General features: G+C 52.7%; 1 protein-coding gene across 1 annotated transcript in view; it reads left to right on the top strand.

Moving 5' to 3' along the window:
* The first annotated feature begins 2,883 nt into the window (after positions 1 to 2,883).
* Positions 2,884 to 13,367, top strand: part of LMOD1 (leiomodin 1) — a 39,111-nt gene continuing 28,627 nt past the window's right edge. The window contains exon 1 of the mRNA XM_026480662.4: positions 2,884 to 3,394. Coding sequence (XP_026336447.2) covers positions 3,134 to 3,394 — 261 coding nt within the window. The 5' untranslated portion in view covers positions 2,884 to 3,133. The remainder of the gene's footprint in view (positions 3,395 to 13,367) is intronic.

Here is a 13,367-nt window from a genome sequence, read left to right as displayed (position 1 = left end):
CTGTGGTCTTATCGGCTATCCCACACTGCCACCCCAGATTCCTGAAAATGTGCCTTTCCTGGTCATCCAGCCCAAGGAAGAGCCACCCGAAGCATCAGTTAACTTGGCTCTGGTTCCCTATGCTCATCATGACCACCACCACGTATATGGCTACAAGACTGGGGGTCTCTCTTTCTTCCTTTCTCTCCCTTCATCCTAACACCGTGCGGGGTAGGCTATGCCAGAATCCCCTGACACTCAAGATGTATTTGTTTCTGATGGAAGTGGCTTCTGAGCTGGGGTAATTATTGCCCCCTACAGAGTCGGGGGGCACTGGTCCCTCACTGCAGGAGCTGGAGGAGACTGTGCTCATGGGCTCTGTGTTCCCGAATCTTCCGGACTCCACTGTGATGCCTTTCAAGGGAAGACTTTCAGAGTCTGTGAGCCCACAGTCCCTGGGGACCGAGGGGGCAAACAGCTTCGGACTGAGTCATATCAGAAGAGCCAGCTGTTTGGAATTGCGGAACCCGAGGCAGAGAAGATGCAGGGGTTTGTCTGCAGAAACATTGGTTAGGAGGCGATGAGTCCTGCCTTGAAGTTGGGAAGCTCTGGATTTATTTTCTGAGTGTGTTCCCTGAGCAGAGACCACTGGCCCCAGAGAGAAGGCCACTGAGACCAGATGGTACAAAGGCTGCCCTGGGGTTGAAGGCGGTAATTTGCATTCAGGCCCTGACTGCTCTTTGGGAGGAGTGAACACCACTGGCAAAAAGCCTAAGAAAGAAGAATCCTTGGAGGCTGGAAAGAGAGCTGCTCTTAGTGGACTGGGGACTAGAGGTTGGCCAAGATGGTTCCAGAGCCAGGGATCCCAGGATATGATGCCTCTTCCAGAAAGCTCCTGCTGGGCAAGAGTGAGAGTGAAGACTGAGTGACCCAAGGAGGGACTGGAGTAGGGGTGGGGTTGGGCTAGCGGCTTGTTGGCAGGGGTAGGCAGTGTCCTTTCCATCCAACAGATCAAGCTAAAGCCCATCTCAGGCTAGCTCAAGCCCTTTGCTATACTCTCTGGGCTGCCCACCCTGACTGCTTCCTACAAAATAGAGTCTAGCCACTCACTGTCTCATGTGTATGTTTGAACCTGATGTTCACTACAACCTTACAAGGTTGGTACCACTGCTGTCCTTATTCACAGATGATGAAGCCACGTCTCAGCCACGAGACCGGTGAGTAGCAATACCTCAGGGCTTTTGGCCTGGAGGGCCCAGGCTGAACTAGGAAACCATCTTGCTCTCCAGCCTCCCCTGTTGTGCTTCCTTACGGCCCCTGGACTTCTTTTTTGAGGCATTTTGTAGGCTTTTAATTTTTTAATGACTTATTTGAAATTATTTATCTTCACTGATGGAAAGTAAGCTGCAAGAAGGTAGGGGTCCCATTGACTTTTCTTTTCCTTTTTTCTTTTCTTTTCTTTTCTTTTCTTTTCTTTTCTTTTCTTTTGTAGTTCCCACACCCAACATAGAGCTTGAACTCATGACCCTGAGATCAAGAATCACATGCTCTGCCGACCGTGCCAGCCAGACACCCCGATTTTCTATCCTTAGTTACATGTCTTGCCCTTAGGACCACGCCTGACACATAGTAAGCACTCAGTAGATACACGCTTCCCAGCTCACCGATAGAATGATGACTGCCTTTTAAAAATGACAACCTCCAGGGTTCTCCAAGCCCATCTTCCACCCTGCCTCTCAGGCTACCTGCCTCACCTCTGCGCTCCAGTCCCGTCCGTCAGTGCCATCGCCTCCTCAGCCTTAACCTGAAGCTGGACTAGTGGGCATTAAAGGCAGGGCCAAGTTTTTGTCCCAGACGATCCCTGGACTCAGGAAATGCTGATCAGGTGACTGTCTCTCTCTGGCTTAGGATGGAAAGACGCCAGGAAAGATCGAAGCATCTACCCTGATGGGTTACACCAGGGCTTCTAGAAGGGATTTTGTGGCAGGAGGGGGGGGGGGTGCAGGAGATTGAGTGTCTCTGTGACTTGTGCAGGCAGCTTGATGGATGAGCAGTGGAAAGCCCTTTTATGAAACATGCCAGGCCCGCTGCAATAGTATCCCTCCCAACAGCCCAGAATTATATTTCCCTGAAGACACACTCAATCGTGCCCTGGATTTATATGTGGGTGGCAGCCTGCCGGCTCCTGCTCGGCCCTCCCCAAGGAGGTCTATGTACCGATGCCCCAGCAGGGGAAGAAGCAGATGAGAACCAGGGAGGTTTGAACCCTCTTCCCAAGAGCCTTGGTGCTTCCTGGAAATGGACAGTCCTTTAAGAGTTCCCTGACTTGTGCGGGTCATACTTTCACCCTAAACAGCCTACCAGTTTTCAGTTTGGGTACACAGTGAAGATTTATCCCACCCCCACCCCCCCAAAAGTGGCTGAGCCTCTGATACTGGGCGCTCAGGTTCTCCTGCGCAGAGAGAATGGGTGGGCGGGTAGTTCGCGTATCTTTCCCGCGGCTGTAAACAACCGGGAGTCCCCCAGCACATTACCAAATACAGTAGAAAGGAGGCAGTGGACCCCGCACCGACCACGGCAACATCCAGCCGGGATGCAGAAGTCAGATATGAGCCTGAGCAGGGCGCGCCTGGGGCCGGCCTGTTTCTGACCCCCCACGGCCCGGTCCCCGCTTTTCTGGCTCTCCTGTGGCTCTGAGCAGCTTCTGCCAGCCTCTGCATTTTTGTATCTTTTTCTCATTGCGTGGCCCCCTTGTCTTTAAAAGGCTAAATGCTCTGTACTAAATTTGGTCACACAGAGCTCCAAGATTCCCTGGAATGTCCTCAAGTTTCAAACAGCTCTGACAGCGAGGCAGGCCCGCCCCCTGCGTGGGGATTGGCTTCTCGGTTCAGGGCCCGGCAGTCGTCAAGCCTCATTGGCCGCGGGTTAGAGCAGCCCGGGTCCACCAGCCCTGGGCTGGGAGCAGGCTAACAGTTAGCGCTCGGGCACCTGTGGCACTGCGGGGCAGGGCGGAGGAGCCGCGTCCTCTATCAGCTGGGGGTCTGCGCCCAAGCCCACTCTGCTCCGTCCAGACCAGCCTGTGCCTGCCCCTCACGGCCCCCCAGGACTCCCGTAGACCCCCGGCCCCCCAAGAGCCATAGCCCACTTTGCCAAGATGTCCAAGGTAGCCAAGTACCGCCGGCAGGTGAGTGAAGACCCCGACATCGACAGCCTGCTGTCCACCCTGTCTCCCGAGGAGATGGAAGAGCTGGAGAAGGAGCTGGACGTGGTGGACCCGGACGGGAGCGTTCCCGTGGGCCTGCGGCAGAGAAACCAGACGGAGAAGCCGCCGCTGGGCACGTACAACCGGGAAGCCATGCTCAACTTCTGTGAAAAGGAGACCAAGAAACTTATTCAGAGGGAGATGTCCATGGATGTGAGTGTGCAATACGCTAGAGGGAAGGGGGGAGGGCAGGGAGGGGAGGGAGACCCGAACTCGTGACCAGGATGCTTCTGTCCTCGGAGGAAAAGGTCTTGCTGGCAAAAGATGTAACAATTCAGAACCGATTACCATCCTCTGAGCGGGCAGTGTGAACCTCTTTCCCATAATTTTTGTTCCAAAGCACAAGTTGGCTCTGTTGGGAGAACTCAACATCCCGCAGTAGCAGACAGGGCTGCTGGTGGAATGGGAGCTGGAGAATGTCCTTGAAGCGTTCATTGTCAAGTTGACTCCATCCTTGGCCCCCAGCACTTTTTTTTCCCCCTGCACATTCATTTCATCCATTGTGGGGGAGGGGGCAGAGGATAGAATGATGCTTGCAGTCTCTTGGCAGCCACCCCAGAAAAGAAAGTCAGGCCTCCTTGCAGAACTGCTCATTTTGAAGCCCTCTGGCCCTGTGGGCAACTCATGGCACATAGACCATCTGAGGAGGCTCAGCAGCAGATGGGCGTCCCAAAGCAATGGGAGCCAAGGGTCAGGGGTCTGTGAGGTGCGAAATGCATCTTCACCTGATGGCTTCGGTTTCCCTCCCAGGGAAGCTGGGGTTTGCACTTCCTAGACGAACATCTTGAGGGAGCATCCCCTCATTTTGGTCATAAGTCCTTTTATAAGTCAGCAAGTCCCCTTTGCTGGGGCATAAAGATATTTCCCAGCGGGGTTCTGCCTTGAGGGGGAGACAGAGGAGGGGCAAGGGCAAGCAGGGCCGTTCTGGAAACATCTGCTGACGTCTAGGATGGGCTTTAAGCAAAACCTGCCTTTTGTTTTCTTGGCTTGGCACGGGGGACCATGTATTCATATGTGAGTTTTCTTGGGGCGAACTAGACTAGCCTCCACCTGAGTGTGACTGTCGGAGTTCCTTGTCCGCTGTACAGAGGGGTTAGTGGGCAAGCTGTCCTCTCTCTGTGAGCCGGTTCTTACGGGCCACGTCTCTTGTCCTTCTGGATTCTTGCATGAGAAAGTTCAGTCTCAGTTCTTGTCCTTTGTTTTAATTCTATGGAAACCAAGACCCAGAGCTTCCCGTGATGTGTTCATCCTCCCAAAGGAAATGAGAAAGGCAATAGTATCCCCCAGAACTCCTGTGACGTGTCTGGCTGGGTAGGAGATTGTCCCGGACACTAGTCACAGAGCACGTTTGCGGACACAGCCCTGGCTCCTTCAGTGAAGGGATGGGGGAGGAGGGGTGAGGGAAAGTGAGGTAGGGGAACTGGACCTCTGTCTCTGTCCCTACCACCCTGGGCCCATGTTTAAGGCGTCACCAAGACGCTGGGAGTGAGGGGAGTCAGAAGGCTCAGGAATTCATTACCCTGTGGGCAAGGGGATCGCCTCTGACGCCACTCGGATAATGACGAACAAATACTAGAACGTTTACGGAAAAGATGAGAGGATATAGGGGACTCCCTGTGAGGGCCTGGTACTTCAAGACAGCTATCAGGACATGTCACGAAAGCCATGCAGCACACCCAAGGCTTTGGCATCTCTGTAAATCCCCCACTTGGACCCCCGACTTTCACTCTGGGGCCCGGCCCTCCTCTTCCCTCACTCCTAGTCCCCAGACTCTGTGCCCAGTGGCTTCTGGTATGCAGAAAGATACTCCCGAGGCTAAAGTCAAATGCAGAACATTCTTTTTTTTTTTTTAATATGTTGGTTTTCAGTGTCATAGTTCTTTTTTTTTTTTAAGATTTTATTTATTTATTTGACATAGATAGAGACAGCCAGTGAGAGAGGGAACACAAGCAGGGGGAGTGGGAGAGGAAGAAGCAGGCTTCCAGCAGAGGAGCCTGATGTGGGGCTCGATCCCAGAACACCGGGATCACGCCCTGAGCCGAAGGCAGACGCTTAACCACTGAGCCACCCAGGTGCCCCCAAATGCAGAACATTCTTAATCCCAAAGCAAAATGCTTCAGCTGTGGAGAGTGTGAGGGACTGTCGGGCTCCTGAAAACTGCATTTTCAAAAGGCTTTTTCCTCAGCCCACTGAAACCATGACCAGCCTCACCTCCCCGGCCCCACCTCCCTCACCCCTGCCAGGTACACACTTGTTTCTGCAGACAGAGTCCGAGTCAGGGAATGGAGGGTGGGGTGTGTGTGTGTGTGTGTGTGTGTGTGTGTACATCCTTGGTATGAGAAGATGGCTTCAGCGCCATTTTTCCCTTGTAGGGATAGGCCGTTCCCACTCTTCCTCATCCAGTCCAAGGGCATATGCCGGCAGAGTGGCTGGGTGGCGTTTGCATCCCAAGCCACGAGCAGAACCATCTCTGTAAGTCTGGATGAATGGCAATGAACCCTACGAAGTGACTTCTTAAGCACCAGTACCAAGCTAGTAAGTGTGGGATTAAGAACTTGGATTTGAGGGCCAGAAAAGCCTGGTTGGAGTACCAGCGTCTCTTGCTAATAGTGTAACTAGGTAACTTACACGTTACCTGCACTGTGTCCCTTCCCTCAGCCACACGGTATCCAGCCCGTAGGGTTGTTGTAAAAACGGAGAGGACAATGCGCTTAGCGCCGGGCTTGGCAAATAATAAATGCGCAATAAACGGCAGCTATGAAATTATTAATTCATTGATGTCTACCCCTGCCCAGCCCCCTCCCTTCCGTCTGAGGGCAAACTAGGCCTGTCTGCTCAACGGGGGGCCAAAGGGAACAATAAACTAGCAAAACCTGGATGCTCGGGCTGGGGGGCCTTTGACACAGACACGGAGCAGCTCCCGGTGGGGCTCCAGGCTGCTGGGCTGGCCGTAGCTCTCACTGCAAGTGGCCTTTGCTCCCTGTAAGGAACTGACTGGAAGTTAGTCAAACAGAGTAACTTGACTCTAGGAAGTGCCGCAGGACGACCATTTACTGAGGAACATCTGTCTATAGGCGAAGCCTAGTCACCTCTTCCTTTACCGAAGCCTCACACTTCTGGGGAGATAGGTATTTTTATCCCCATGACACAGAGCAGAAAATTGAGGCTCAGAGAAGTTGAGTAACTGCCCTAAGTTCACTCAGCAACAAGTACCCAGCCGGGCTTGAAGGACTATGCTTCCTCCTCTGCCTCACCAGGGTACAAAAAAGGGCAGTCATGCCAGCCCCTGTCCTGAAGAATTTATTGTCTAATTAGGATCACAAGGCACACATACTGAACCACCACAGAGGCGTGACCGGGCTCAGAGCTCCTATGCCTATGTCCTCGGAGCGGCGGGCCGTCACTTCATCTCCTCTGGCTGAACACTCGTCCCTGCCCCCGGGACTGGGAACACCAACAGTAAAACCAAGTGTGGCCTCGGGATTCAAACTGTTAGAACCAAGTGTGGATGAGGGAAGTAACCTGCCTAGATATGGGATGGCATTAGGAATTTTTGTTAATTCCATTTAAGTGGGCTAATGGTATAATGGACATACTTTTTACAGGATCCTTGCCTTTTAGACGCAAATCCTGAAATATTTATGGGGAAAACTTGTAGGATTAGGGCATTTACTTTAAAATAATGTGGGCAAGGGTAGGGGGATAGATGAACTAATATAGTCCACCAGTTGGTAATTGTGGCAGCTGGGTGATGGGTCAACATGCGTGCCCGTTACACAGTTCTCTCTACTTTCGTATGCTTGACATTTTCCATAACAAAATGGTGGTTTGTTTTTTTAGACAGAAACTAAGAGTGGAAGGCAGGCCCAGTTTGGGTCTTAAGTTCTGACTTCTCCGGGGGAGGAGGAGCCCCAAGATTCTTACTCTGGCTATTGAGCTGGGTGGGTGTAGACTTGGCAAGGAGCCTCGGGCGGTGTCTCCCTCAGTGGACAGAATACTCCAGGGCTGTCCTGGATTGGTTTACCCCCTGCTTCGTGAATACTCCTCTCCCCAACCCACCCCCATGCCTCCTTCCCAGTCTCAGGCACCACTTCCTCCAGGTAGTCTTCCCTGACTGCCGGGAAGTGTAGACATTCCAGTGCCACTCTGGACCAGCCCCATCCTGTTTTCTTATCTCTCTTCCTCACCAGCTTCTGTGATTCTGGTGGACAAGCACTAACATAGGGCCCGACATGGAGGTGGCCCTCAGCCTCTGTTTGTTGAATGAATATTAGGAGGGGGAGGTGGGGCTTGGTAGAGCTGACCCCTGGCTTCCCTCCCTCCCTTTAAAGGGGCAGACCTCTCAGCCTGTATGTTCAACCCTAGTCCTTCTGGGACACCACTTCTGCCCAGGTGGAAGACAAAGGCCCGGGCAGGTGTGTGGCCAGCAGTTCAGTGAAACCCTTGTGCTTGGCTCAGGTTGCAGGAACCTGATCCCAGCAGGTCAACTCATGTGTCTCTTTCCTTCCCAAGTGGGAAAGAAAATCTCCAGCCTGGCTCCCCTGTCCTTCTCCCTGGCGTTACCAGGGGCTGGGGATTAGCACCTCCACTCAGCCAGGAGTGGGGGCAGCTGACCTGGGGGGTGGAGGAAGCTCTTTTAGGTTCTCCCTTGAGAAGCTAACCAGAAGCACCCCACCAGCCAGTCACCCAGCCTCCTGACCCACCCCTCGGGTCTCTGGCTTACACAGCCTAGCGGTTCCCCTCCCCTACCAGGCCCAGTCTGTGGCCCAGTGTCCATGGCTTCTCTACAGGGATGGGGATGCTGGGAAGGCCCGAGGCCGGCAGCACAACCCTCAGATTGCCCTTTGCAGAGAGCTGGGCCCTATCAGGAGTGCCCTGGGCAGCACGGCTCAACGATTAAGGAGATTAACCCCGACTGGTACACACCCAAAATAGCCCTGGAGGCTGGGGTGGAGAGGGCAGAAGAGGTGATGGGGGCCTGTGGACCTGGGAAGGCGACCGCAGACAGCCAGTGAGGGTTAGACAAGTTCAAAAAATCTCTCCCTGGAGTCGAAAAGGGGCCTCTGTCCAGAGTCTGAAAAAATAGTTAACCGATTCCTTAAATTAGGGGGTGGGATTCATAGGTACTTGTTTTCATTGTTGCTCTTACTCGTACTTTATATGTCTTCTTCTGTGTGTATAGACTAACTGATTCGATGGATTTTAAGCGGTGAAGCCCCAGGGCCTGCTCCCCACCCCCTCGGCACTGCCCCCGGTGCTCACCTTCTCTCAGCAGGGCCGCAGGGAGAAGAGCTTGGGTGGATGGGACGCTTGGCAAGAGGGAGGCAGGCCAGATAGGAACAAGGAGGAGACGTAAACATGCAATGGCCCCACAGCAAGCGGGAGATGCAGATAGTCAGGGGAGGGATATGAGCCCCACCGACCAAGGACATCTGGCAGGCTGGGGGCTTTGGGGTCCCCACGCCGAGGCAGGAAGAGGTATATCTGAGCAGACACCCAGAGTGTCTCCTCTAACCTGGCTACCCTCCCTCAACCTCTCTTTCTATGCAAGAGACTCTGACCCATGTCAGACGGTGTCAGCATACCAGAGCTGGCCCACAGCGTGCAAAGCCTGGATGGAGTGCGCTGGGAGAGCTACAGAAGACAGAGGGGTCAAGGGCGCTGGCCTTGGACATCTACAGTCTACATGCATAAAGTCTGTACACACGCACGCGCGCGCACGCACGGTCATTACAGCCACAAAGCACAGTGACTGGGGGGCGGGGGAAGAGAAGCTGATATCCGTACGTCTGCCAAGTTGGATAAACAAGAATCCTGGACCGTAATACACAGTCCTCTCCAGATCAGGCTGTGCTTTCTTGTTTGTTAGATCTCTTTCGCCATGACCCGCAAAGAAAGCGGGGGTTTGGATTCAGATTCTCAGTTCCCCTAAAGGGCTCCCTTCGCCCCGGGGCGGTGTGGGGAACAGAAAGCCTGTGGGGGTTTGGAAGCAAACAGGACCGGGTGTGATTCTGTTTCTGCCCCCGTCCGAGCCGGTGAGCACGTTACCCGAGGAAGAACCTCAACTTTCCTGAGTACCTTCTGGACTCAGAGGCCTTATTAATGCTATGTCATTAACATACAGCGCTGGAGGTCCCAGTGCTTTACTGCCAGGTGGGAAGGTGACATCAGTCTTGAAGGGTTATCGTGAGGATGACGTTGGCTAAGGTACTGAAAGTGGCCCTTCACGATCGACTTCTCTTCCCCTAATTCCTCAGACTTTGTACTTGTGTGTGCCCAATCAACATTTGTTTTGTTAATGTTTCATGAGATTAAAAGACAATCTGTCAGCAGGAGTGAGGGAATGCTGGAAAGGGAGGGAGAGCAAGGAGGAAGAGAGGCCAGGAGCTAGCTTAAGGAAAAAGGCAGGCTTATTTACTGACTTCCTGCCTGACCCCTTTCCCTCAATTTCTTTGAGCCTAATTTATTTTATGCCCCAGGCTCAAGGGCCTGCACTGGGTGGCTGGGTTGGAAAGATGGCAGAGGCGGGTAAAGGGCGACTGGGGGGAGGGTTCTGGACTAGTGAATTTTTCTCTGCAGCTTTCAGGAGCTCAGAGAAGCCTAGGCTTCTTTGGAGGAATTTGGCTCCACCTGTCTCTGGGTCCACTGTCAAAGCGACTAGCGGGGTTGGCGGGGTGCTGCTTAGTTCAGTTAGGCCTCCTGCTCCCACACACCTCCACTCCTCACCTGCCTTCCCTCATGGAGGACCCTCAGGCTCTTCAGGCGGTCACATCCTCAGCCCTGACTTCCAGATCAGGCCATCAGGGCCCCCGACTATGGGGGTGGGGGTGGGGGGGGCGGGAACAGGTGAAACATCCCGGGGGCAGAACTTCCAGTGAAGCCCTGGGTGCAGAATGTATGAAGTTAGTACTGAGCATAGTGTCTTCAGAGCCCAGCTAGACCTGGATTCGGATCCTGCTCTGCTGGTGGCCTGAGTTTCCCCATCTTTAAAATGGAAATAACACCTCGTCATAAGAGAGTTGTGAGGTTTAAGCAAAATAGCATCTGTAAAGCAGGTAGCAGAGTGCTGGCTTGGAAACCTGCTAGTGAGGGCTAAACCCTAAACTTGAGTTTCCTCCCCTTCCTTCACTGCTCTTCCTTCCACCCGTTCCCCTTCTCAGCATCCTTTTCCTAGGCAGGATTTAGGAATTATGTTTTGTATCTACAAGGAGGGAGGAGGACCCCCATTAAATCATTAATTCTCCAACTATTTAGGAAGTTTCTATTATTAGGGTGCCTGGGTGGCTCAGTTGTTAAGCATCTGCCTTTGGCTCAGGTCATGATCTTGGGGTCCTGGGATCGAGCCCGGCATCGGGCTCCCTGCTCAGCGTGAAACCTACTTCTCCCTCTCCCACTCCCCCTGCTTGTGTTCCCTCTCTTGCTCTCTCTCTGTCAAATAAATAAATAAATAAAATCTTTAAAAAGAAAAGTTTCTATTATATTAGGTGCTTCTGAATGCTGGCACAGAGTAGTGAATAAGAGAGCCCAGGTCCCTGCTCTCATGGCTCTTCTATTCTAATGGGTGAGACAGAGAATACATGTACTTAAATGTATAGATCACATCAAACATACGCACATTGCATATAACATGTATATGTCACGCACACATAAAGGAGAAGAATGCGCTTTCAGGAGAGGGTCTATGACGATTTCCTATAAGGTGGTCAGGGAAGACACCGCCAGAGAGGGGACGTAGGTGCAGAGCCTGGAATGGACTGAAGAAGCCAGCCCATGGGAAGGTCTGGAGAAAGCTTTCCAAGCAGAGGGAACAGCAAACAGAAGGGCCTGGCTAGGGGAGCAGGTTTAGTATGTCCGAGGAAAAGCCAGGCCGGTGTACCCGGAGCAGGGTGAGCAAGGGGTGGGGTGCGCGGCTTGGAGGAGATCAGGCCCAGATGTCAGCAGGATTCACATAATGCGGGACCTGATAGGCGCAGCAGAGGGAGTTTTTTCCAAGTGAGGTGAGACGTCACTGGAGGCGTCTGAACAGGGGAGAATGTGATCTAGGTTTTTAAAAGCATCCATCACTCTGGTAGCTTTCAGATGAATAGGCGGTGGGAGGGCAAGCCTGGGGGAGAAGGGAGCCCCCTAGAAGGGTGTGCCGTAGCTCAGGCAGGAGGCCAAGGATGACTGGAGGAGAAGGGGTCAGACTGAGGAAAGAGCTCAAAGGTGGCACAGACAGGACTGGCTGACTCACCGGGAAAAAGAGAGGAGTGGGGGGCCCAGGCCCGCCTGAGCTATTGGCTAGATTTGATGCTATTTACTGATCGGAAACAACAGAAGAGGAGTGGTTTTGAGGAGATCGAGAACTCTGATCTGAACAAGTTAAGTGCACGGTGCTTGATAGACCTCGAAGAGCAAGTGTTGGGTTGACTGGGCACGTACAAGTCAGGAGCTCAGTGGGGCGGTGGGGCCGGAGATTCCATCTGGGAGCTATTAGCATGAGGATGATGCTTCAAACCATGAGCCTGGAAGAGATCACGTAGGAAGGAGGTGTGGATGAAGAGCAGAGGGCCAAGGACCATGGCCTCCATCACCCCAACATTTAGGCGTCGGAAGGGGAGAAGTGGCCAATGAAGGAGACTGAGAGAGGTGGGCAGAAGCTCAGAGAAGCTTCACAAAAGCGAGGGGACAGGGCGCTGATAGGAGGAGAGAGTCTCCGCTGTGTCCGTTCTTACTGAGAGGTCTAATAAGATGAGAACAGAGAATCGACTGTAGTAACTGGAAAGATGGAAGCCACTGAGACCTTGACAAGCTTGGGGTCACTGCAGTGAAGAGTGGACTCAAGAGAGAATGGTCAGTGAGGACAGAAGATAGGGAATACAGACAAGTGTCTTCGTTTTTCCCCCCAGTTTTGTTCTAATGGGAAACAAAGTAGTAGGGCGGCCGCTGGAAGTAAATGTGGAATCAAAGGGGGACTTTTTTAAAAGATGAACTATGATAGTGTGTTTATATACTAAGGGGTTGGTTCAGTAGAGAGGAAACCCTCTATGGCCCTGGAAAAGGTGGGGAAACGGATGGACTGCACTGCAGTGGAGGGGTTGGCCTTGGCAGCACGTGGTCCCCTCTTCTACTGGGAGGGAAGGCAGTGGAGACCAGCAAGGATGCAGGCCGGTTGACAGATGTGCTCGGGGGAGATGAGGTTGGTCTGTTCTGTGTTGACACATGCAAAGTGCTGCTCTGGGAGGACCCCCCTGGCGGCCGGACACAGGCTGGACTACAGCGGGGAAGAACTGACAGGCTGTGACAGTCGTCAGAGGTTAAACGTCAGGTCGCAAGAAAAATGCTCAGTGCTCCCTGGGTGGGGTAGAGAAAACATGAAAACACTTCCTGATCTGAAACCTGGCTCATGACCAGTCAACAGACAGCAGCCAGCTCCAGAGCTGCTTGAAAATCCAGTAGATTTTCACCTCCAGGGCATCCATCTTCTGTCCCCAAGGCCACCCGTGCCCAAGGAGAAGGAGGGAGCACACAGGTCCCTTCCCAGCACACAGCTGACAGCCCTGGGTTTGCAAGGCAAGCCGGGGAGGGAGGGGGCCTGGGGCTCACTCCCGGCTTGACCGTCTCCTAGCTGCGTGGCCCCGGACAAGCACTGAACGTTTATAAGCTGTACTTTCCGTTGTATTCTTTAATGCCTTTTCTATGTCTCATTTTGTACTTGACAGTAATGGATTTTTTCTAACACTTTGTTTTTACTGAAATATAAAACACATGCAGAAAAGTGTCCAAAACACAAGTGTAGGGTGTCATGAATTCTCACAAAGGGAATAAGGAGAACATTGCCAGCACTGTGGGACCCCCACCCCCCCTCTGCTTCCTCTGCAGCTCTCCCCCCTCCTCCCTGCCACAGGAATCCCTACCCTGACTCCAACCCCGTAGGTTAGCCTTGCCTGTTTTAAAATTGTATATATATATATATATATAATTTATATATAAAATATATATTTATATATTGTTTACATAACATATATAATCATACAGTAGGTGTTTTTTGGTATTCTGCTTTTTTTTTTTTAAGATTTTATTTATTTGTCAGAGAGAGAGAGCAAGTGAGAACACAAGCAGGGGGAGCGGCAGGCAGAGGGAGGGG

Source organism: Ursus arctos, unplaced genomic scaffold (assembly GCF_023065955.2).
Source record: "Ursus arctos isolate Adak ecotype North America unplaced genomic scaffold, UrsArc2.0 scaffold_2, whole genome shotgun sequence".
Taxonomy (NCBI): Eukaryota; Metazoa; Chordata; class Mammalia; order Carnivora; family Ursidae; genus Ursus; species Ursus arctos.
The sequence above is the reverse complement of the archived record's forward strand: the minus strand, read 5'-3'. Positions and strand labels throughout refer to the sequence as shown.